A 23,900-nucleotide genomic window follows, 5' to 3' on the forward strand; every position below is an offset into this window, starting at 1 on the left:
ACGGGCGGGCCAGTCCATAGCATCAATGCCTTCGTCTTGCAGGAACTGCTGACACACTCCAGCCACATGAGGTCTAGCATTGTCTTGCATTAGGAGGAACCCAGGGCCAACCGCACCAGCATATGGTCTCACAAGGGGTCTGAGGATCTCATCTCGGTACCTAATGGCAGTCAGGCTACCTCTAGCGAGCACATGGAGGGCTTTGCGGCCCTCCAAAGAAATGCCACCCCACACCATTACTGACCTAATGCCAAACCGGTCATGCTGGAGGATGTTGCAGGCAGCAGAACGTTCTCCACGGCGTCTCCAGACTCTGTCACATGTGCTCAGTATGAACCTGCTTTCATCTGTGAAGAGGACAGGGCGCCAGTGGCGATTTTGCCAATCTTGGTGTTCTCTGGCAAATGCCAAACGTCCTGCACGGTGTTGGGCTGTAAGCCCAACTCCCACCTGTGGACGTCGGGCCCTCATATCACCCTCATGGAGTCATGTTTCTGACCGTTTGAGCAGACACATGCACATTTGTGGCCTGCTGGAGGTCATTTTGCAGGGCTCTGGCAGTGCTCCTCCTGTTCCTCCTTGCACAAAGGAGGAGGTAGAGGTCCTGCTGCTGGGTTGTTGCCCTCCTACGGCCTCCTCCACGTCTCCTGATGTACTGGCCTGTCTCCTGGTAGCGCCTCCATGCTCTGGACACTACGCTGACAGACACAGCAAACCTTCTTGCCACAGCTCGCATTGATGTGCCATCCTCGATAAGCTGCACTACCTGAGCCTCTTGTGTGGGTTGTAGACTCAGTCTCATGCTACCACTAAAGTGAAAGCACCGCCAGCATTCAAAAGTGACCAAAACATCAGCCAGGAAGCATAGGAACTGAGAAGTGGACTGTGGTAACCACCTGCAGAACCACTCCTTTTATTGGGGGTGTCTTGCTAATTGCCTATAATTTCCACCTGTTGTCTATCCCATTTGCACAACAGCATGTGAAATTGATTGTCACTCAGTGTTGCTTCCTAAGTGGACAGTTTGATTTCACAGAAGTGTGATTGACTTAGAGTTACATTGTGTTGTTTAAGTGTTCCCTTTATTTTTTTGAGCAGTGTATTTTTGTTGTTCATTCATTTTTATTTTCAATATGGGGAAAGAGTGGTGATTTGAATTTTATATATATTTTTTTATATTTAAAAAAAAAAATTCCAGTCATTTTAGGCCCTCCTTGGGGACTTTAACATGTGATTGCCTGATCGCTTCTCCCATAGACTGCAATGATTTACCATTGCAGTTTATGGGAGATTCACTGTGTTGCTATGGAGCCCTGCCACAGGAACTTCACTACAGCAGGCTTCAGGCTGCCATAGCAACCGAACGGCTCCCTCAATCTCGGCATGGGCAAGAAGTCTGGGCCCAGGGGCACAGAGCTCCCAGGATTTCGGCGCTCAGATTTGACCACGTCATCTTAGGGATAGAGAATTATCATCTATCACAGACTCTGACTCCAGGTGTCTGCTGTGTAAAGCAGTAGGCACTGGGCAGCTGTAGCGCCCACTCCACTTCTGAGAGGATGCCATCTTTAAATACCCATTTTACAGGTGTTGCAGAAGTCCAGAGGTGGTTAAAGAGCAGGAATTTAAAATGAATTAATTACAAGTTTAACTGAATGCTTCCCGTAGAACTATGGATTAATCTGCTCAGCTCCTTCTGCTCTTTAAGATGCTGCCTGCAGACTGCACTGTATTCCCAAGGTGATAGGTTCCCTTTAAGCAACTATTGTTAAACTGACTAATACATTATGCACATTTGAACTTTTCTGCACTTCATGGAAAATCAATGCCTTCTTATTTTTCAAAACAGTATGAATGTCTCTAGATGTGATTTTCACTTACTGGATTTGTTATCTTAAAAAAAAAAAAGTAATCTTTACCTTCTCAGCGTCCAGTTTTTTCTTTCATAGGTTAAAATGTGCCAGCAAGTTACTCTTGAACTGAATTTTAGGCCTCAAGTATAAAACTAGTGCAAACAGTGATAACAGAAGCAGGATACAGTTGGTAGGTGATATCTGCCTGTATCGCCTTATATCATCCTCGTGTGCACTCATGAAGATTCCCTACAAGGAGGCACTTGTCTTACCAGGTTGCATTCACCTTCAGAATATTGACATCAGGACAAATGAGCACGGTTTACCATTACTGGAACTCATACACTTTAATGGAAAGTGACAGAGACAAAGGGAGTCATTTAATTACATAAATATGTCATTTAGACAGATTGCGGCGCAAAGAATCTGACTTTTTCCCGCACACGCCAGGTTTACAAAAGTGGGTGTGGCGTGGGATAAACCTGTTTTAGGTGTAGAAAATGGGCTAAACCTACACCAGCAAGGGAGCCAAAGTTATGTAGAGGCCTACATAACAGGGTACACCTGGGAAATAGTGACCATAAAGTAAAGTAATAACCTTCCAATTCTCATTCAAAGAGTGTTTCTTCAGGGAGGAACCAAAATACCAAACTTCAAAAATTACACCTATAAATCACTACCAGACTGCTTGTAATGAAGTATCAATTTATTACATAATTAAAAAAAAAAAACATGTATGACATACATATTAAAAATGGGGAAGAAAAGGACAAAAGTGCAGGAAAGAAGCGGCATCACCTGGAGGGAGACCACAGCAGGCAAACAGTTCATACATGTGTCCGTGTGTTCAAGTAAAAAAACATTAAAGTGCATAAGAACATACAAGAATCAATTGGACAAAGAACAGTTACCCTGCTTTGCAGCCAAATTAGCAATAGCACATCACTGGAAATCACCAGATGTTCCTTGTCTGGCGGAAATTAAATCGCGACTAGACAAAACTTGTCGGTATGAAAGGATTATGGCACTAAAAAAACACAATTTAGACAAATTTGAGAAGAATTGGGCATGCTGGATAACGGAAAATCAAATAACTTTCGTGTGAGGCGCGGATTGGACGGAAAACACACTCGGAGGGGAGTGTGAGAGAGGGAGAGGGAGAGGAATAAAAGGTGATCACTCAACATTAAAACATTATCATATGTCACAAAAACGACGTTACATGTATAAAATATGTTATATCTGTATATAGTGATGGAGAGAAAAGAGAGGAATTGAGTCCTGTCCAGCAATTTACTTTTCCATGTCTAAGGGTACTTTCACACTTGCGTTCGGAGCGGATCCGTCTGATGTTTCATCAGACGGATCCGCTCCGATAATGCAGACGTTCGCATCCGTTCAGAACGGATGCGTCTGCATTAAAACTTTGAAAATTTTCTAAGTGTGAAAGTTGTCTGAGCGGATCCGTTCAGACTTTACATTGAAAGTCAATGGGAACGGATCCGCTTGAAGATTGAGCCATATAGTGTCATCTTCAAGCGGATCCGTCCCCATTGACTTACATTGTAAGTGTGGACGGATCCGCTCGCCTCCGCACGGCCAGGCGGACACCCGAACGCTGCAAGCAGCGTTCAGGTGTCCGCTCACTGAGCGGAGCGGAGGCTGAACGCTGGCAGGCGGATGCATTCTCAGTGGATCCGCCTCCACTGAGAATGCATTGGGGCCAGACGGATGCGTTCGGGGCCGCTCGTGAGCCCCTTCAAACGGTGCGCACGAGCGGACACCCGAACGCTAGTGTGAAAGTAGCCTAAGTTTTTATTTTTACTTCTACTTTGTTTGGTTTATGTACCATATATGCGAAACACCTTTCACACAATATTATTTTTTTTTTTGTTGTTGTTGTTACGCATGTTATACAAAGCATGAAAAAATAGGTCAGAAATATATGCAAGAAATTTGCTATATTTACTGACATATCTATTTTTGGATATGATCTATACTGCTTTGACTCAATAAAAAGTAATAAAAAAAAAAAAGAACAGTTACCCATGCTGAGCTCCCTCCAGGATGGCGCCAGTCCCGTAGCGCGTTTCGGCGTACCTTCGTCTGGGAGTACGCCGAAGGTACGCCGAAACGCGCGTCGGGGCTGGCGCTATCCTGAAGGGAGCTCAGCATGGGTAACTGTTCTTTGTCCAGTTGATTATTGTATGTTCTTATGCACTTGCACATGCACTTTAATGTTTTTTTACTTGAACACACAGACACATGTATGAACTGTTTGCCTGCTGTGGTCTCCCTCCAGGTGATGCCACTTCTTTTCTGCACTTTTGTCCTTTTCTTCCCCATTTTTAATATATATGTCATACATGTTTTTTTGGAATTATGTAATAAATTGATACTTCATTACAAGCGGTCTGGTAGTGATTTATAGGTGTAATATTTAGTGTTCTACCATAGGTTTAGCTGTATACTCTGAGATGAGAGTGACTAGTTAGGGACTGTGTATCCCATAGATGCGGCAAAAATTGGTTTACCAAACTTCAAAAAAGCTAAATTTAGCCAGCCAAGAGAGGCCATAGGCCTAACTAACTGGGACAAAGTCCTCAAAAATAAAAATACAGCCACAAAATGGGATTTTTTTAAAAACATCCTAAAATCTAATTGTGAGAGGTACATACCTTATAGGAATAAAAGGTTAAGGTACAAGAAAAAAAACAATGTGGATAAATAGAACTGTAAAGAAAGCAATAAATGACAAAAAGAAAGCATTTAAATCACTAAAACAGGAGGGTAGCGAGGAAGTACTGAAAAAGTAGAAGAAAAAAAAAATAGAATATGTACAGAACAAATAAAAGCAGCCAAACTAGAGAACGATAAATGAATTGCCAAAAAGAGCTAAACTAACCCTAGAATGTTCTTAAATTATATAAATGGTAAAAAGTATAAATCTGAAGGTGTCGGCCCTCTACAGAGTAATGAGGGGCGAGTTGCAGAGAGCGATGAGGAGAAAGCAAAGCTATTAAATATTTTTTTCTCCACTGTATTCACTAAGGAAAATAAACTGTCAGATGAAAGGCAGAATAAAAAAGAAAATACCACATTAAAAGTGCCTTGTCAGACCCAGGAAGAAGTACAGCGGCGTCTTAAAAAGATTAAAATAGACAAATCGCCAGGACCAGATGGCATACACTCCCGTATGCTAAGATAATTAAGTAATGTCATAGCCAGACCCTTATTTCTGATATTTAAGGACTCTATACTGACGAAAAGTGTTCCACAGGATTGGGCAATAGCCAATGTGGTGCCAATATTCAAAAAGGGTCCAAAAACAGAGCCCAGAAACTATAGGCCGGTAAGTTTAACATCTGTTGTGGGTAAACTGTTTGAAGGTTTTCTAAGAGATGCTATCTTGGAGTACCTCAATGAAAATAAGCAAATAACCCTATATCAGCATGGCTTCATGAGGGATCAGTCATGTCAAACTAATTTAATCAGTTTCTATGAGGAGGTAAGTTCTAGACTTGACAGCGGCGAATCAATTGATGTCGAATAGCTGGACTTCTCCAAAGCATTTGACACTGTAACGCATGAAAAGTTAGTATACAAAATGAGAATGCTTGGACTGGAAGAAAATGTCTGTATGTGGGTAAGTAACTGGCTCAGTGATAGAAAACAGAGGGTGGTTATTAATGGTACACACTCAGATTGGGTCACTGTCACTAGTGGGGTACCTCAGGGGTTAGTATTGGGCCCTATTCTCTTCAATATATTTATTAATGATCTTGTAGAAGGCTTGCACAGTAAAATATACATTTTTGCAGATGACACTAAACTGTGTAAAGTAATTAACACGGAAGAGGACAGCATACTGCTACAGATGGATCTGGATAGATTGGAGGCTTGGGCAGATAAGTGGCAGATGAGGTTTCACACTGACAAATGTAAGGTTACGCACATGGGAAGGAATAATGCAAGTCACTCGTACATACTAAATGGTAAAACACTGCGAAACACTGACATGGAAAAGGACCTAGGATTTTTAGTGAACAGCAAACTAAGCTGTAGAAACCAGTGTCAGGCAGCTGCTGCCAAGGCCAATAAGATAATGGTTTTCATCAAAAGGGGCATAAATGCCCACGATGAGAACATAGTCCTGCCACTTTACAAATCACTAGTCAGACCACACATGGAGTACTGTGTACAGTTTTGGGCTCCTGTGAACAAGGCAGACATAGCAGAGCTGGAGAGGGTTCAGAGGAGGGCAACTAAAGTAATAACTGGAATGGAGGGACTACAGTACCTTGAAAGATTATTTCACTTTTCACTTTAGAAAAAAGACGACTGAGGGGAGATCTAATAACTATGTATAAATATATCAGGGGTCAGTAAGAGATCTCTCCCATCATATATTTATCTCCAGGACTCTGACTGTGACAAGGGGACATCCTCTGCGTCTGGAGGAAAGAAGGTTTGTACACAAACATACAAGAGGATTCTTTACGGTAAGAGCAGTTAGACTATGGAACTCTCTGCCTGAGGAGGTGGTGATGGTGAGTTCACTAAAAGAGTTCAAGAGGGCCCTGGATGTATTTCTGGAGTGTAATAATATTACAGGCTATAGCTACTTGAGAGGGGTCATTAATACAGGGAGTTATTCTGATTGCCTGATTGGAGTCGAAAAGGATTTTTTTTCCCCCTTAATTGGGGAAAATTGGCTTCTACGTCAGTTTTTTTTTTTGCCTTCCTCTGGAACAACTTGCAGATAACAGGCCGAACTGGATTGACAGATGTCTTTTTTCGGCCTTATAAACTATGTTACTATGAAGGAGTGCGTCTCTAGATAACTTTGGGCGGATCCAACGCCGGTGTTAATAAATGACCCCCAAAAACTCAGCTGGAAATAGAAAGGCAGAGCTTCCTCATTCTTGGTATTAAAAGGGTTGTGCCAAGTGTGAAAGTTATCCACTATCCACAGGATAGGAAATAACTAACTTAGGCTACATGCACACGACCGTTGTATGTTTGCGGTCCGCAAATTGCGGATTCGCAAAACATGGATGGCGTCCGTGTGCGTTCCGCAAATTGCGGAACAGCACGGACAGAGATTAATATAACTGCCTATTCTTGTCCGCAAAACGGTCAAGAATAGGACAGGTTACATTTTTTTTTGCGGACCACAGAACGGAGCAACGGATGCGGACAGCACACACAGTGCTGTCCGCATCTTTTGCGGCCCCATTGAAGCGAACCAAAACAACATTCGTGTGTATGAGGCCTTATCCAGAGAATGGGGTTCACATCCTGATTTAAAGGCAGGCTGAGCATGCACCCGGCTGCTGGATTCATTCCCTGTGGGACTGCTAGAAATAGCCATGAGCTGCACGGTTATGCCATGACTGATGTAAAAAATTAAAAACAATCATATAGTACATGATACCTTTTTAAGAAAGCTAGAACCAGCCCTGTACTTCACAAAGATCCAGAAATCTCCACATACACTGCTCCAATTGCTCTACTAGATTATCTTCAGCTTTGCAGCTCAGGGGGTGTGTCCTTTCCGCTGTAGCTCTCTCTCTGTTACTGCCACAGCTTGTAACAGACCATATGGCTGGTTGCAGTTGAAGATTTAAACTGAGCACGTTCGACCATCTCAGTGAGACGGACAGAAAAACAGATAAGAACAACCAGTGGCGCTATACAGTTACATTTTATGGATTAGCCCACTGACTATACAAAAATTTTAATTACAAAAGTATTAAAATCCAGCTGCTGGTTTGATACTGTAAATGTAAAATGTGCTTTGTGACACAACCCCTTTAACTATTTTAAACAACACCATTTTAATCTGAAGTCTGGATGATACATGATAGAGCTGTGCAATAGTCTAGGGCAGGGATGCTCGACCTGCGGCCTTCCCGCTGTTGCAACACTACAACTCCCGGCATGCCCTAATAGCTGTAGGCTGTCCAGACATACTTGTAGTTGTAGTTTTGCAACAGCTGGAGGGCCGTAGGTTGGCCCTGGTCTAGGGTGTATTTCCTGCCAGCATCTCCTGCTGTTTCTCCCGTGGCCATAAATTCTGGTCCACCTTCCAGCTGCATTCAGTGGTGGTATAACATGCACACTAGTTTCTCTGCTCCATTCCTCCTCTCAGTACTGGCACAGAGATGTAATAGTGAAGCAGGTGATCCAGCCCAGAAACTTTTGATTCATTCATCCCTACTTCTAAATTCGAAGAAATATATATCTATATCGGTCTCTAGACCAGGCATGCTCAACCTGCGGCCCTCCAGCTGTTGCAAAACTGCAACTCCCAGCATGCCCGAACAGCCTACAGCTATCAGCCTACAGCAGGGCATTGTGGGAGTTGTAGTTTTACAACATCTGGAGGGCCGCAGGTTGAGCATGCCTGCTCTAGACAGTGGAGAAGGAAATTGGGCAGACAGCTTTACATGCCATATGGCTATTTATTAGTGGAATCACCAGGGCAGAGTCTGAGCAACTATTTTCTATGTAGGGGAGGAAGGGGTTAACAAGATCTGAGCAATGCTCTGCAAGGAGATGCAGGTGCTCGATGGTCACATGTGATGAGCCGCTGCCTACACACAGAAAGTGAAGAGACAAAAAACTGCAGATGGGGTGAGTAAAGCTAAAAATTGCAGAAATGACACTGGTAATAGTGAGCATTACTCCAGATATTTTTACTTTTTAACTATAAAATAGTCCAAAATCATGCTGGTACTCTTCTTTGCCAGCAAGTTAAAAAATACATTGTTTTGTTCTTCCATCACCTGCTCAGGGTGGTGTTCCGCGTAAAATCGGAGGCCTGCTTTCTGAGAAGCGTCCATGACTCTGCTATCTTCTTTCTCCTTTCTGAAAAAGTTTCTAACCTAAGGAAAACAAAATGGCACATAGAGATAAGATTCCTGTTTCTTAATGAGAAGTTCACTAATCGTATGTAACACAGTGGATGGACCCACCTCATCTGAAACAAAGACTTGCATCTTTCTTCCCAGTGTACGCTTTGTGAATGGAGGACGGCTGGCTGTTGACCTTTTATCATTGATTCCAAACCTTCCAGACTGAACGCAAATAGAGAGCAAGTGGCATTTTCATGGGTCAAAATCTCTCCAGAAACCCTTTTCTCATTTGCTACAAGATAAAGATAGAGCAAGATAAAGATAGAGCACAGACCACCCACAACTACGCTGAATGTGGTCTTCTTAGGGGAATGGTCTTCTGAAAAAAGAATATATGGTGGAATTTAAACTCTATAAAAATAAATCTGGATAAAGACGTGGTTTTCTCATAAAAGAGGTCTATTGGGAAGGTTTTGCGGTACAATGCTGAGGAGCAAATGTTTAATTTCTCATACACCACACCATACTGTGACTAAGCTGTTGGAAGTTTTGCAAGCTGTAAGGAAATTGCCTACAACCTAGTTAAAGGGAGTCTGTCACCTAATCTGAGCCTTTTAGACCGCTCAGATCAGGTTATAGTCTCCTGCGCCCTCATTATAATGGTACATGGTACCTTTATTCGTTCTGTCCCTCGCCGAGATCTTCCAAAAAAGACTTGTTAAACTTATGCTAATGAGGTTCGGCAAGTGCCCAGGGGCGGCATTACTGCAGCAAGTGCCCAGAAAACCACACCTCTGTCACCCCTCTAGCCCACCCTTGTTTCCTATTATTACGTTCTCCTCCTCTCCCTCCCAGATCTCGCGCCTGCGCCGGTCCACACTTGTCCCACCTGCGCACTGCTGTGCCCATTATGGGCAGAGTAGCAGGTAGTTGGACTGCGCATGCGCGGAGATCTGGGAGCGAGAGAAGGAGGTAATAATAGGAAACAAGGGTGTGCCAGGGGGGTGAAAGAGGTGTGGTTTTCTGGGCACACCGCCGAGGGGTCTGGGCACTTGCTGCAGTAGCGCCACCCCTGGGCACTTGCCGAACCTCATTAGCATAAGTTTCAAAAGTCATATTTTTTTATTTTGGCGAGGGACAGAACGAATAAAGTTACCATTTTAATGAGGGCAAAGGAGTCTATAACCTGATCTGAGCGGTCTAAAAGGCTCAAAGTAGGTGACAGACTCCCTTTAATATATTTTTATCCACCCGCATAAATATACATGGTCCTGACACATCCTACAAGCCATAACTCTGTTAATTTATTATAATCCTGGACTTGCAAGCTTCTTTATACAGAGTCATCACACTGACACTCCCACCCTGTACTGCTAGAGAACAGACATGCACAACCATCATAATGAGAACTATGGGGGGACTTTATCATATCCTGCACGCTACAGTTCTGGCTTCAAAAGTTTAAAAGTTTAAAAATAGAGACTTGCAACTTTTGGGGTTACTTGTGCAAAAATTAAAATTACTTTCTGTATCATTACAGTTTTGAAAAGTGGGTGTGAGGTGGACGTGGTTAGCCATGTTAATGACTTTCACTTCAGATTTATCATTTGAATTAAAAAAAACGCAAAAAAATTAAAAAATTTAAAAAATCAAAGTCACTCCAGTAGGGGTATGGCATAGAAAAACTGGAGTAGCATTTCTAGACAAAAGTGCAACTAATAATAATGCGTGAGGATTAGGCGCTCAGAAATGAATATATTGATATCACGCACAATATCCATTACCTCATACATAACATACCTACTGACACCAATTTATATTTGTTATATATATATATATATATATAGAAAGTGAATGGGCACTCTGATAGATGGAGTCACATATAGAATAAAATCAATGACAAGTTTATTTATATCACACAATATTATATCATTATGGTATATTGGTATCTACTATTAAAAGTCCTGACATAAGTAAAACAAAAAATAAAGATATATAATAGATAAATAGGAGTAAAGTATAATCAATATAAGAAAAGCGAAAAGGCCAGATTTGTCGACCGGGCCTACTTAATCCCAAAATTAAATAGCATATATACTGATCCCATAGGGCAGAGGGATAAAACTTAACATTTAATAATGATACAATCTAAAATTGAATAGACACTAGAGGAGGAGCCTCTACACAAAACATAGTGAAATACAGCCCAACGGGCAAAAACTTGTACATGTATACACAGTGTGACCAAGATGATGTAAGATAATAGGAACGTTCTCACCCGATTGTAGATCAGGATGTCTCATGAAGATGATAGGTGATGGAGACGGCCCTCTGATGCTTGGTAATTCACACTGGAAAGGACAGGTAGGTGTGCCCCTTCAGAATAGGTGGGTGACAGGGTGGTTGACCCTAGACAACCCTGAATGGGGGGCAGGGGCTAGTGTGCCCTACCTATCTATACGGGGAACTTGCCCCGCAAGGAGCGTCCCCGTCCGGATACCTGGCCCTGTGGGGACAGATTCCCTAGTAATCCCTAAAAAATGCTCCCTACGTGTCACGTTTCAGTTCGTCACAGAATATCATCAGGGGAGATCAATGGTGAACACAGGACTATGGATGGGGCCTGTGCGACCAAGGAGGAGAAGATGGTACAAAAAAAGGGGTTGATATAGGTCAAGTGCCTGAAAATGTATGTAGCCAGTCAGGCTAAAACGCACAGGAAACGACCGCATCAAAAATCTATCAATAAATATAGATGCACCAGTGGGTGCCAGCTATAATACATAGATAAAGCCACTGGAAGGTGGATCCAAGGGCAGGCTGTCAGCAGAGTGTACTCACCACTCTGTGTCTTTTAAGTATACTCCGAAACCGCCAGTTACCCTGCTACTTCCTACTTCAGGTCACGTGACCCTGTGGGCAGGATGTCACATGTCCGGTGGAACGCAGGAGATGAGCGTGCGTTCCACCCGGACGCGACCCGTGAAGCGCGGCGCCAATGATGACGCCGCACAGCATGTGACCGAGATCAAATGACCAGAAGCTGGTCACGGGGCGCGCCGGGCCGGGGGAACCACGCCCACCGCCCAAGAGCCGAGGAGGAGGCAATACTGTGTATATGCAGGGGGCGGATAGGTGTATAGGCAGTAAATTGAACTCATTAGTGAAATGCAATACAATTAATCACCAGGGGGACCCATGGTTAAGAGGATCCATGGTAACAATTCAAGTAAATGAAATGAATAAACCAGGCTATTAGAGGCAGGTTCAATGCAAACCGGCCGTAGGAGGGGTATAACCGGCCCAGTGGGGGAAGAGAGAAATGCAAAAAAATGCAAAAAAAAAAAGGGGAACAGTTAGACGAAACAGCTAAAATTGAGCTGTTCATTTAATCCCAAAGGGGTCATTGTTTTCAAGTAGTAGATCCAGCGCAATTCCCGCTGTAGTATGGCACGGTCCCAGTCACCTCCGCGTTTGGGAGGTAGAACACGGTCTATACCCATCACGGAGATACGGGCTTTCCCGTTGTGTTGGCTGTGAACATGATTGGCGACAGGAGTATCTTTGGCTTTAGCTATGTCGCCAAGATGTTCGCTGATACGTCTGCGCAGCTCCCGAATAGTTTTTCCCACATATCCCCTGCCACATTCGCATGACAGAAGATAAACGACGCCACGGGTCCTGCAATTGATGAAGTGGTGTATGCGATATTCCTTTCCTGTGACCGCACTACTGAAGTTTTTGCCGGATTTTAAATAGGGACAGGCAATACACCCACTGCATCTAAAGCATCCCTTAATATCAGATTTGAGCCAGGTTGAGCCTGATACAGAGGGTGGGGGTGTGAATTCACTCGACACTAGTGTATCACGGAGACTGAGTCCTCGACGGTATGTAACGTGAGGATAGTCCCCCACCACTTCTCTCAAATCTGGATCTAATTGGAGGATGCCCCAATTTTTTTGAAGGATACGTCTAATGTCACCTGCAGCCCTATCAAAGGTCATAATGGGGCGGATGATGTTTAGAGGTGGCGTTGTACAGGGTTTGGGAATAAGGAGGGATGTTCTATCTGAGTGTAATGCATGCTCAAAAGCTCTCCTTAAGACCTTATCGGGATAGCCACGTTGTCGGGACCTTGTACGTAGGTCGGCAGCTTGTCTGACGAATTCTCGCTTTGTGGAGCAGTTTCGCCTAATTCTGAGGTATTGCCCCTTGGGAATACCCCGCTTAAGTGGGAGAGGGTGACTACTCTCCCACCTAAGCAGGGTGTTGGTAGACGTCGGTTTACGGTAGATCGACGTCTCCAAGTCACCAGAGGGTGTTTGAGAGATGAGGACATCAAGAAAAGGTAACATGCTGCCCCCAACCTCACAGGTGAAATGCATGCCGATCTGGTTGTCATTGAGCATCCTCACCAGCGAGCGGAATGAGGCATCGTCCCCGTTCCAAATGATGAGGATGTCATCGATGTACCGCGCCCACATGTCAACCTGGTCCATAAGAATGGAACGTTCATCCCTGAAGACCAGTGTCTCCTCCCACCAGCCCAGGAACAGGTTAGCATACGACGGGGCACAAGAACACCCCATCGCAGTGCCCCTGAGCTGGTGGTAGAGTCTCCCATTAAAGGAAAAAAACGTTGGTGGTCAGCGTAAACTTGAGGAGGGAGAGGACAAAGAGGCTGTGGGCGCGGTACTGACAACCCCGGGTACTTAAAAAATGCTCAACTGCTTTTATTCCAAGGATGTGAGGAATATTGGAGTAGAGGGCCTCCACATCGACACTCGCCAAAAGGCTCGTATTATCGACGTGAATGCCCTCCAGTTGTTTGAGCAGATGTGTAGTATCCCGAGTGTACGAAGGTAGGGAAGTGACAAAGGGGGCTAGGACACGGTCCACGTAGATCCCTACGTTTTGGGATAAATTCCCTACCCCAGATACAATAGGGCGTCCTTTCAAAGGACGTGTTCCCTTATGTAGCTTGGGCAGACAATAGAATGTCGCCAGGTGTGGATGAGTGGGCAGCATAAATTTATGCTCATCCTCAGAAATAATAGACGCAGTTCTAGCTTCATCTAGGATGCTTTTTAGCTGTAGTCTATATTTATTTGATGGGTTCGCAGATAGAACCTCATATGTGGATGAATCCCTCAGCAAGGCCTCGCACATGTCTGTATATTGGCCATGGTCCATAACCACCGTGTTACCCCCCTTATCGGAGGGCTTGATCACTATGGAGTGATCGGTCTCCAGACTGGATACAGCGGTGGCATGGACCTGGTCAATGTTGGAGTAAAACGTGGGACGTAAGTTCTCGATCTCCTGCGAGACCGTGCTGAAGAAGACATCCACACACGACAGCTCGCCCAAATTCGGGGGCATCCTATTGCTCTTAAGCTTTAGGTTAGTAAATGGTCCCTGACCTTCTTGTTTATCAAGTTCTCCGTCTAGTCCATATAAGAGGCGGACATCCGCCAGAATGTCCAGGGGTATGCCTAACTCGCGGCACTGTTTTTTATCCTGGAGTTTATGGAATTTGTGCCAACGGAGCTTCCTGACAAAAAGATTAAAATCTTTAAAGGTGTCAAAGTGATTAAAAGAAGGGGTGGGAACAAAAGAAAGACCTAATTGTAGGACCTCTATCTCGGTGGAACTGAGATTGCGGGATGAGAGGTTAACTACCTGTGGACCTAGGGGTTTGGAGGTGGTTGCATGCGGTTCCGTAATGGATACGTCTGTTGCGGGATTGGTGGGCCCTGGTATTGGCCTGTCCCTCCTAAAAAACGAGGGTTGGGGGTACCTTGATATTGCCCCCGCCCCCGTGAATTCCCCTTCTGGCGCCCACGGCTGTTTCCTCCCCGAGATGATGATCTGGAACCCTTGGATATATTGTCAGAGTCGGAACAATCAGTGTCAGTGGATGACTGTTCGGTAAAGGCTCCAGTGGGTTCCCTCCTATTGGCAATAGAAGAGTAGACTCTATTATCCTTGAAATCAGCCAGATCCCTCACAAACTGCCGGTGTTTGCGCTCCTTGAGGTTGTATTGATATTTTTCAAGGAGGTTCTGGAGTTGTTTCTCCTTGTTCGCAAATTCGGCTTCCTGTAAGAAGATCTGGGCTGATTCAATGCTTATGCTCAACTTTTTATTCAGGGTCTCAAGGTTGTTTTTCTCCTCTATAAGCAGGAGACGCATTAGTCTCAGGGAACTTTCAGTGGCTTCTTTTTCCCACTTACTAAGAAAACCTGGGTTACACATTGTGAAAAATAAATACAATACTATAAAATAGGCACAATGTGCCGGTTGCTTTCAGAATAGCAACGGCTATGTGCCGGTTGCTTTCAGAGTGGCAAACTCGGGATTCCGCTAGTGGGTACCTTTGGTGAAGCGCTTCACTTGTGGACCATCCGATCGATGTTGTCCGACATATGACCGGCTGTTTGAGTCCGATGACCGAGTATTACCGCCAGACGCGTTTCGGGGACTATACATGTCTCCTTCCTCAGTGGCTAAGCTAATAGCCACTGAGGAAGGAGACAAGCATAGTCCCCGAAACACGTCTGGCGGTAATACTCGGTCATCAGACTCAAACAGCTGGTCATATGTCGGACATCGATCGGATGGTCCACAAGTGAAGCGCTTCACCAAAGGTACCCACTAGCGGAATCCCGAGTTTGCCACTCTGAAAGCAACCGGCACATAGCCGTTATACCAACAAACACTGAGGCTCCACAGACTTGGAGACACGTGGGACGCTAAAGGAATCCCGCTGACTATACAACCAGTGGAAATATCAGGACCGCGTGTGCCACAGTTTTACACAGCCATTTTCCAGCAGAAACACTAAAGATCCGGTATACAACCGTAAGAAAGATTTTTAACAGTAGGTAAGCTCATGATACAAGGACAGCACGTGGGACGCCACGAACCGAGGCTGCTAACTGTGAGTAATAGCTGCTCAGACTGAGAGCTTACTAAATCTATGTAACAATCACCTGCTGCTGTGTAATCTATCCAGAACAACGATCTATTTTGAAAGTACCACTGTCTGCAAATTGTTTGTATGCCATTACCAACACACGCATATAATTGTGGAACAAGAAAGAATCATTATTTTCTGACAAGCAAATGTGAGCTTATATAACGATTGCAAGATCACCTTATATCCACTTTTATGGAACTTCAGACTTTTTGACCGCATATCTACGAATATTAACTATATATCGTCTCAACATATCAGAGGTCTTTTTAATAGATTCCTATCAAGAATATATATAACAATATAGTATTGTATTTATTTTTCACAATGTGTCAATAACTGGTTACTTCCCATCCGGATCCGATAGGAGGAAACCCATTACTTATATTCTTATATTGATTATACTTTACTCCTATTTATCTATTATATATCTTTATATTTTGTTTTACTTATGTCAGGACTTTTAATAGTAGATACCAATATACCATAATGATATAATATTGTGTGATATAAATAAACTTGTCATTGATTTTATTCTATATGTGACTCCATCTATCAGAGTGCCCATTCACTTTCTACACATTTGTTTAATTTGGTGAGTAGGGTGTCGCACTAGATTGGAGCACCTACACATCACCACCATAAGGGTCCATTCACACGTCCGTTTTTTTTTTCCTGATCTGTTCCGTTGTATGCGGAACAGATCTGGACCAGTTCTGTACCCATTCATTTTCAATGGGTCCTGGAAAAAATCGGACAGCACATTTCCATTGTTCCGTTCCGCATGTCCGAAAAAATATAAAACTTGTCCTATTCTTTTCCGCAAAAATCGGATCCTGGAACAATAAAAAGTCAATGGATCCGCAAAAAATGGAAGACATTCGTATGTCATTACGTATGTCATCCGTTTTATGCGGATTCCGTTCCTGGAAATTAAATGGCACCTGAGGTAACACATAACTAGACTTTTATTCACTTTTTTTTTTTCAATTTTTTTTCAAAAAATCCAAACAACTTTATTTGCTTATTGAAATTTATACATGTTTCCGTTTTTTGCGGATCCGCAAAAAAACGGATGACATACGGAAACATTTTCAGGAACAACGGATCCGCAAAAAACGGACCGAAAATCGGGATATAGAAAAATACTGATGTGTGAATGTAGCCTAAGGGTGAGCCGTCCTATACCTTTGTTTCAATTATATTTGTTATACCCTGCCCCTATCCACTCTTTATATTCATTAAAGCACTTCACTATCTGGATGATTATGATCCAAGTGCAGATGTCACACTCCCGTTTGGTGCAGATCCGTCATGGATCTGCACAAACGCATCCGTTCAGATAATACAACTGCATTAACGGATCAGTTTGTATTATCTTTAACATAGCCAAAACTGATCCATCTTGAACACTATTGAAAGTCATTGGGGGACGGATCAGTTTTCTATTGTGCCATATTGTGTCAGTAAAAAGTGGCTCAGTTTCGTCAGACGGACAACAAAACGCTGCAAGCAGCGTTTTGGTGTCCGCCTCCAAAGCGGAATGGAGACGGAACGGAGGCAAACTGAGGCATTCTGAGCGGATCCTTATCCATTCAGAATGCATTAAGGGCAAAACTGATCCGTTTTGGACCGCTTGTGAGATCCCTGAACGGATCTCACAAATGGAAACCAAAACGCCATTGTGAAAGTAGCCTAAAGTGAATGGACGGATATGAATGTAAAACTAAAATTGGGTCTGCGTTCTTGGCGTCATACGCTAGACAATGTGCACATACTTGGCATCACTTTACACATATATGAGATCAACATGTACAGGAAAATTAGATGACTTACCTTATCGCTAAATATTGTAAAACAAATTTCCTCAGATTTGGGGAAAATAAAACTTTTGAATCGTTCCTCCTGCACCCGGTTTGCAGTGACCTGTGTAATCAGGCCAGTGCAAACAAGCACAGATGGAGGTTTTATCATCTATCGACGGTCGCACTGCCCGGACATCGGGCAGTGTAATACCACCCTAAATACATCTAAATAAACATACATTTTAGTGAAATGACAATTTGTATAAAATGATGTCTTTGCACTCTCTTCCACACTGAATATATTGCGTTATACATAAAACCATATGGGACTGTGATTGTGCAGAATGATTGTATAGAGTGAGAGAAGCATCAAGGGTGAATCTCTAGGGAATGTTCTGAAAAGAAGCTAAAAAGGTTTTATTCCAGAGAGAAAAGGGAAATGATTTTTCATCTATTCAAAAGCATTATAGAGGGCAAAATAAGAAGTCATTCTGAACGTGACACCAGACGATTCAGGTTAATAAATATTCACTATAACATTCTAGATAGTAATAAGATGACTCGAAATTGAGTTTTTAAATCTTGTAATAACAATACAATATGCCCAGAGTCAGATCTACTGTTAAAGTAATAACCATAGCGAAGTGAACAAGGAATAAGGGGAGGTGTGAAATTACATTTCAGGACTAGAGGTATGAGCTATGCAATGTTAGATATCATTACCCACCTTTAAGAAAAAGACAGTGGTTCATTGCATCAAGAACATACACGGGTTGCCAGGGAAATGCTACTGTATAGGGCAAAGGGAGCCCAAACTGGCAGACTGGTTGTCGTTCAGCAACATCCCAAAGCTTTACCATAGCACTGCGGTAAAATAGAAGCACCTAGAAAAAAAAAAGTGACTTGTCAACTGACCTTATTCTTATTTAACTGTATTAGGCCTATTGCACACGACCGTATGGCTTTTTCAGTGTTTTGCGGTCCGTTTTTCACGTATCCGTTGTTCCGTTTTTTGTTTCCGTTGTGTTTCACTTTCTGTTCCGTTTTTCCGTTCCGTTTTTCCGTATGGCATATACAGTATACAGTAATTACATAGATAAAATTGGGCTGGGCATAACATTTTCAATAGATGGTTCAGCAAAAAACGGAACGGAAACGGAAGACATACGGATGCATTTCCGTATGTGTTCCGTTTTTTTGCGGACCCATTGACTTGAATAGAGCCACGTAACGTGATTTGCGGGCAATAATAGGACATGTTCTATCTTTAAGGCCTCATGCACACGACCGTATTTTTTCACGGTCCGCAAAACGGGGTTCCGTTGGTCCGTGATCCGTGACCGTTTTTTCGTCCGTGGGTCTTCCTTGATTTTTGGAGGATCCACGGACATGAAAAAAAAAGTCGTTTTGGTGTCCGCCTGGCCGTGCGGAGCCAAACGGATCCGTCCTGAATTACAATGCAAGTCAATGGGGACGGATCCGTTTGACGTTGACACAATATGGTGCAATTTCAAACGGATCCGTCCCCCATTGACTTTCAATGTAAAGTCAGGAGTCCATATTATACCATCGGATCTGAGTTTTCTCCAATCCGATGGTATATTTTAACTTGAAGCGTCCCCATCACCATGGGAACGCCTCTATGTTAGAATATACTGTCGGATATGAGTTAGATCGTGAAACTCATATCAGACAGTATATTCTAACACAGAGGCGTTCCCATAGTGATGGGGACGCTTCTAGTTAGAATATACTACGAACTGTGTACATGACTGCCCCCTGCTGCCTGGCAGCACCCGATCTCTTACAGGGGGCTGTGATCCGCACAATTAACCCCTCAGGTTCTGCACCTGAGGGGTTAATTGTGCATATCATAGCCCCCTGTAAGAGATCAGGGGCTGCCAGGCAGCAGGGGGCAGACCCCCCTCCCTCCCCAGTTTGAATATCATTGGTGGCCAGTGTGCGGCCCCCCCTCCCTCCCTCTATTGTATTATCATTGGTGGCCAGTGTGCGCCCCCCCCTCCATTGTAATATCATTGATGGCCAGTGTGCAGCCTCCCCCGGCCCCCCTCCCTCTATTGTAATATCATTGGTGGCCAGTGTACGCCCCCCCCGGCCCCCCCTCCCTCCCTTTATTGTATTATCATTGGTGGCCAGTGTGCGGCCCCCCCCTCCCTCCCTCTATTGTAATATCATTGGTGGCCAGTGTGCGCCCCCCCCCCCCTTCCGATCATTGGTGGCAGCGGAGAGTTCCGATCAGAGTCTGTGCGGCGCATTGCTTAATGATCTGTCACTTACCAGTAGGAGGAGCTCCCGGCCGGTCACAGACAGCGCAGCAGGTAAGTATGATGCTTCTAATATTGTAATATTGCTAAGTAACCATGGCAACCAGGCCTGCAGTAGCGTCCTGGTTGCCATGGTTACCGATCGGAGCCCCAGAGTGATTAAACTGGGACTCCGATCGGAACTCTCTGCTGCCACCAATGATCGGGGGGGGGGGGGGGGGAGGCCGCACACTGGCCACCAATGATATTAATACAATAGAGGCGGGGCCGGGGGGGGCCGCACACTGGCCACCAATGATAATACAATAGAGGGAGGGAGGGGGGCCGGGGGAGGCCGCACACTGGCCACCAATGATAATACAATAGAGGAAGGGGGGGCCGGGGGAGGCCGCACACTGGCCACCAATGATATTACAATAGAGGCAGGGGGGCCGCACACTGGCCACCAATGAAATTAAAACTGGGGAGGGAGGGGGGTCTGCCCCCTGCTGCCTGGCAGCCCCTGATCTCTTATAGGGGGCTATGATATGCACAATTAACCCCTCAGGTGCTGCACCTGAGGGGTTAATTGTGCGGATCACAGCCCCCTGTAAGAGATCGGGTGCTGCCAGGCAGCAGGGGGCAGTCATGTACACAGTTCGTAGTATATTCTAACTAGAAGCGTCCCCATCACTATGGGAACGCCTCTGTGTTAGAATATACTGTCGGATATGAGTTTTCACGAAGAGAAAACTAATCTCTGAAAAAGCTTTTATGCAGACGGATCTTCGGATCCGTCTGTATGAAAGTAACCTACGGCCACGGATCACGGATGCCAATCTTGTGTGCATCCGTGTTCTTTCACGGACCCGTTGACTTGAATGGGTCCGCGAACCGTTGTCCGTCAAGAAAAATAGGACAGGTCATATTTTTTTGACGGACAGGAAACACGGATCACGGATGCGGCTGCAAAACGGTGCATTTTCCGATTTTTCCACGGACCCATTGAAAGTCAATGGGTCCGCGAAAAAAAACAGAAAACGGCACAACGGCCACGGATGCACACAACGGTCGTGTGCATGAGGCCTAAACTGAACGGAAAAACGGAAATACGGAAACGGAATGCATACGGAGTACATCTGTTTTTTTTGCGGAACCATTGAAATGAATGGTTCCGTATACGGAACGCAAAAAACGGCCAGTAAACGGGGAAAAAAAACGGTCGTGTGCAGGAGGCCTTATACTTATTATAATTAGCTTCATGATGCTTATACTGTAAAAGGAAACATACTGTATTCTACTGTTCTGTACAGGGACTGTCATCATTCACTTCAGTCCCTGTCTCAAGTGGAGCTCATAATCTAATGTCCCTATTTCAGGCACATAGGCCCACCAGGACTAGTTTCATAGGAAGCCAATTTACCTATCAGTATCTATAGTGAGTAAAAGTTATACATACTGACTCCATGCATATATCGTCCTTGTTCAGATTTTTGACCAAACCAGGACCCCAGTGCTGCAAGGCCACAGTGCTAACCATCCATCCATGCGCAATACATTTACAAAAATATATATATATTACACACACACATTGATAAAAAGAAAAAAAATGGGATGGGGAGAAAAAGAGTGGTGCACTGGGTTTTCCAGGGGAATAACTTTATTTTTTTTAAACAGGTCAGAATGGCTCCAAAATAGAAGACAATCAATACTCACAGATCCCCCACTGCTGCCGTTACGATGATGCTGTCTACTGTGACACACAGGAAAGGACTTGGACTGCCTGCACAGCCAATCACTGGCTGAGGAAGCTCGCCACTGCAGCCCCCGATTGGAAGAGAAGGAAGTCCAAGTATTTCCTGTGTGTTGAACCCTGGACTAGGAAGCAGAAATCAGCAGCGACCAGAGCTGCATTGGCACAGCAATAGATCGATTCCACCCCAGTTTGAAACATTCCTGTGGTAACTCCCTTAAAAGCCCTCTGTCAGCATGATCAACCCTATTAAACCAGGCATACTGCCTATTAGGGTTGATCATGCCAATTAAAACGATACCTTTCTTTTCCTGTATGTTAAACAGCTGCAGAGATACCTGCGTTTTTAATCATATGGAAATGAGCAAATGGGAGCACCAGGGGGCGGGGCTGAATCCTTTGAGAACTGCTTTTGTATTAGCTTCCTAATTATAGAAAACCACTGTTCTCAATATGATAAGGCTGTAGACTGGTGGTAAGTGGTTAGCCTTTCAGGTAGATGTCCGAGGTTTTCTATACTTAGAAAGCTAATATATATTATTGGTAGCATTATAATCATATATTGTGCCTGTAAATAAACCAGCAATACATATTAGCTTTCTAAGCATAGAAAAATAATATTCTAAATGTAATAAAGCTATAGCCTTTTATTATGGGTTAAATGTGGGGGGAGGAAAAGAACAGAAATAAATAAATAAATACAATTCGCTCCTGGCATTTGAACCAGGAAAATCTACATGCAAGGCAGACCATTTACCTCCAGACTATAGCGTTATCATATTGAAAAGTGGCTTTCTATACTTAGAACAGTAATACATATTTCTGGTGTCTTTATAATATATTGTGCCAGTGAATAAACCAGTAACATATATTACCTCAACTCTCAAAATAGTAGGGCTATAGTAAGTAGTGAACAGGATATGTACATGCTACGATACAGCTCTGCCATTACCATGCTGATGTCTAGCACTGTCAATGAAAGGGAAGAGGGCTCAAAGATTCAGCCCCGCTCCCTGAAGCTCCAACGTACTTATTTGCATATGAAAAATTATCTCTGCGGCTGTTTAACATACAGACAAAAGAAAGGTATAGTTTCATCCATGTGCTGTCGACATTCTTGTGGCCGTTCCATAAAATATACAACATGTCCTGTTCTTGTACTTTTTGCAGACAAGAGTAGCCAGTTCTAGTAAAAAAATGTTGAATGCATCCGTATTTTGAATGCATCCGTATGTTGAATGCATCCGTATTTTTCTGATCTCTGATTTGCGGACTGCAAAAATGATAAGGTCGTGTGCATGTTGCTTAAAATATTTGATTGTTTTTTTTCTATGTGTGCTGTCCCAATTTTATCTAAAGTAGTGTGTATGCATTAATGTCAATGTACACAGATAAATAAAATGGATGTAAGTTATGGATATTGACTTGTGAAGCTGGTAAATACTGGAAGACACATATCCCAAGGCATATGTGAGAAAAGCACAGGGACAGGACATTCAGCTATTAATTAAAGAAGAGACATGAATCAGATAAAAATTGAAGAACACAAGAAAATGACCTTCAAGGTAGCAAAGTCAATATATTGACATATAGGGAGACACAGATACATGATTCATAGGTGAACATAGGGAGAATGCCACCGCATCCCATGTGAGATAAAGCACACGCTAATATACTAAACACTATGTTAATGGACTAAGAAATAAGAGGTAAGAGTAAGAACAAAGCATGGTAAACCAATAACACATAGACAAAGTTATGTCAAAGATTAGAGGTAATAAACTAGAACTCACACCATTAGGAAGTGAGGAGACGGGGACCACTGCACTTATCAGGTCATCTGGGGAGCCAGCGCTATAAAATGAATAAAGACAGAGTGTGATTTACTGTACTACCCACACATACATATTATACACCCCCATCCAGATTAAATGGGTTGTCAAGCCTTTAGTAAATGAGGGCCTATACGCAGGAAAGGCCATCACTAGCTGATTGGTTGGGGGCTTGGCGATCAGCTGTTTTGTGTAGCTCTATTGCTGGTAGTCGTCACCAAAGCTAAACAGCCCCATCAACATTACAGCGGGCCGTGCTGGTCACTGCAGTGTTGCTCCCATTGACTTCAATGAGAGTAGCACTGTGGTAGCGATCTCTCTCTACTACAATGCTGATGGCGCTGTGTAACTCTGGTGCGGGGAGTGGGTTGTCGGACCGCCTGCCGATTAGCTGCTGATGGTCTATCTTGAGTATAGGCCATCATTTACTAACGGTTAGACAACCTGTTTAACGTCTGCATTACTTTATTATTATCTGTGAAACTAGATGACCTGTTTCATGTGCGCTTGGCAGCTGAAGACGTCTGTGTTGGTCCCATGTTCATATGTGCC

General features: G+C 43.8%; 1 protein-coding gene across 2 annotated transcripts in view; it reads right to left on the minus strand.

Annotated features, from left to right (window-relative positions):
* Positions 1-8,221: 8,221 nt before the first annotated feature.
* Positions 8,222-23,900, minus strand: part of WDR93 (WD repeat domain 93) — a 47,778-nt gene continuing 32,099 nt past the window's right edge. Inside the window, exons 13-16 of one of the 2 annotated variants that reach the window (XM_040414150.1) lie at positions 23,310-23,370; positions 18,227-18,383; positions 8,834-9,005; positions 8,222-8,743 (exon numbers count right to left, since the gene is read on the minus strand). In XM_040414150.1, the coding sequence (XP_040270084.1) occupies positions 8,641-8,743; positions 8,834-9,005; positions 18,227-18,383; positions 23,310-23,370 (493 nt within the window). In that variant the 3' untranslated portion in view covers positions 8,222-8,640. Of the gene's footprint in view, positions 8,744-8,833; positions 9,006-18,226; positions 18,384-23,309; positions 23,371-23,900 lie in introns of those variants that run through there. The other variant, XR_005775599.1, reaches the window with a different exon arrangement.

Source organism: Bufo bufo, chromosome 1, assembly GCF_905171765.1.
Source record: "Bufo bufo chromosome 1, aBufBuf1.1, whole genome shotgun sequence".
Lineage (NCBI taxonomy): Eukaryota > Metazoa > Chordata > Amphibia > Anura > Bufonidae > Bufo > Bufo bufo.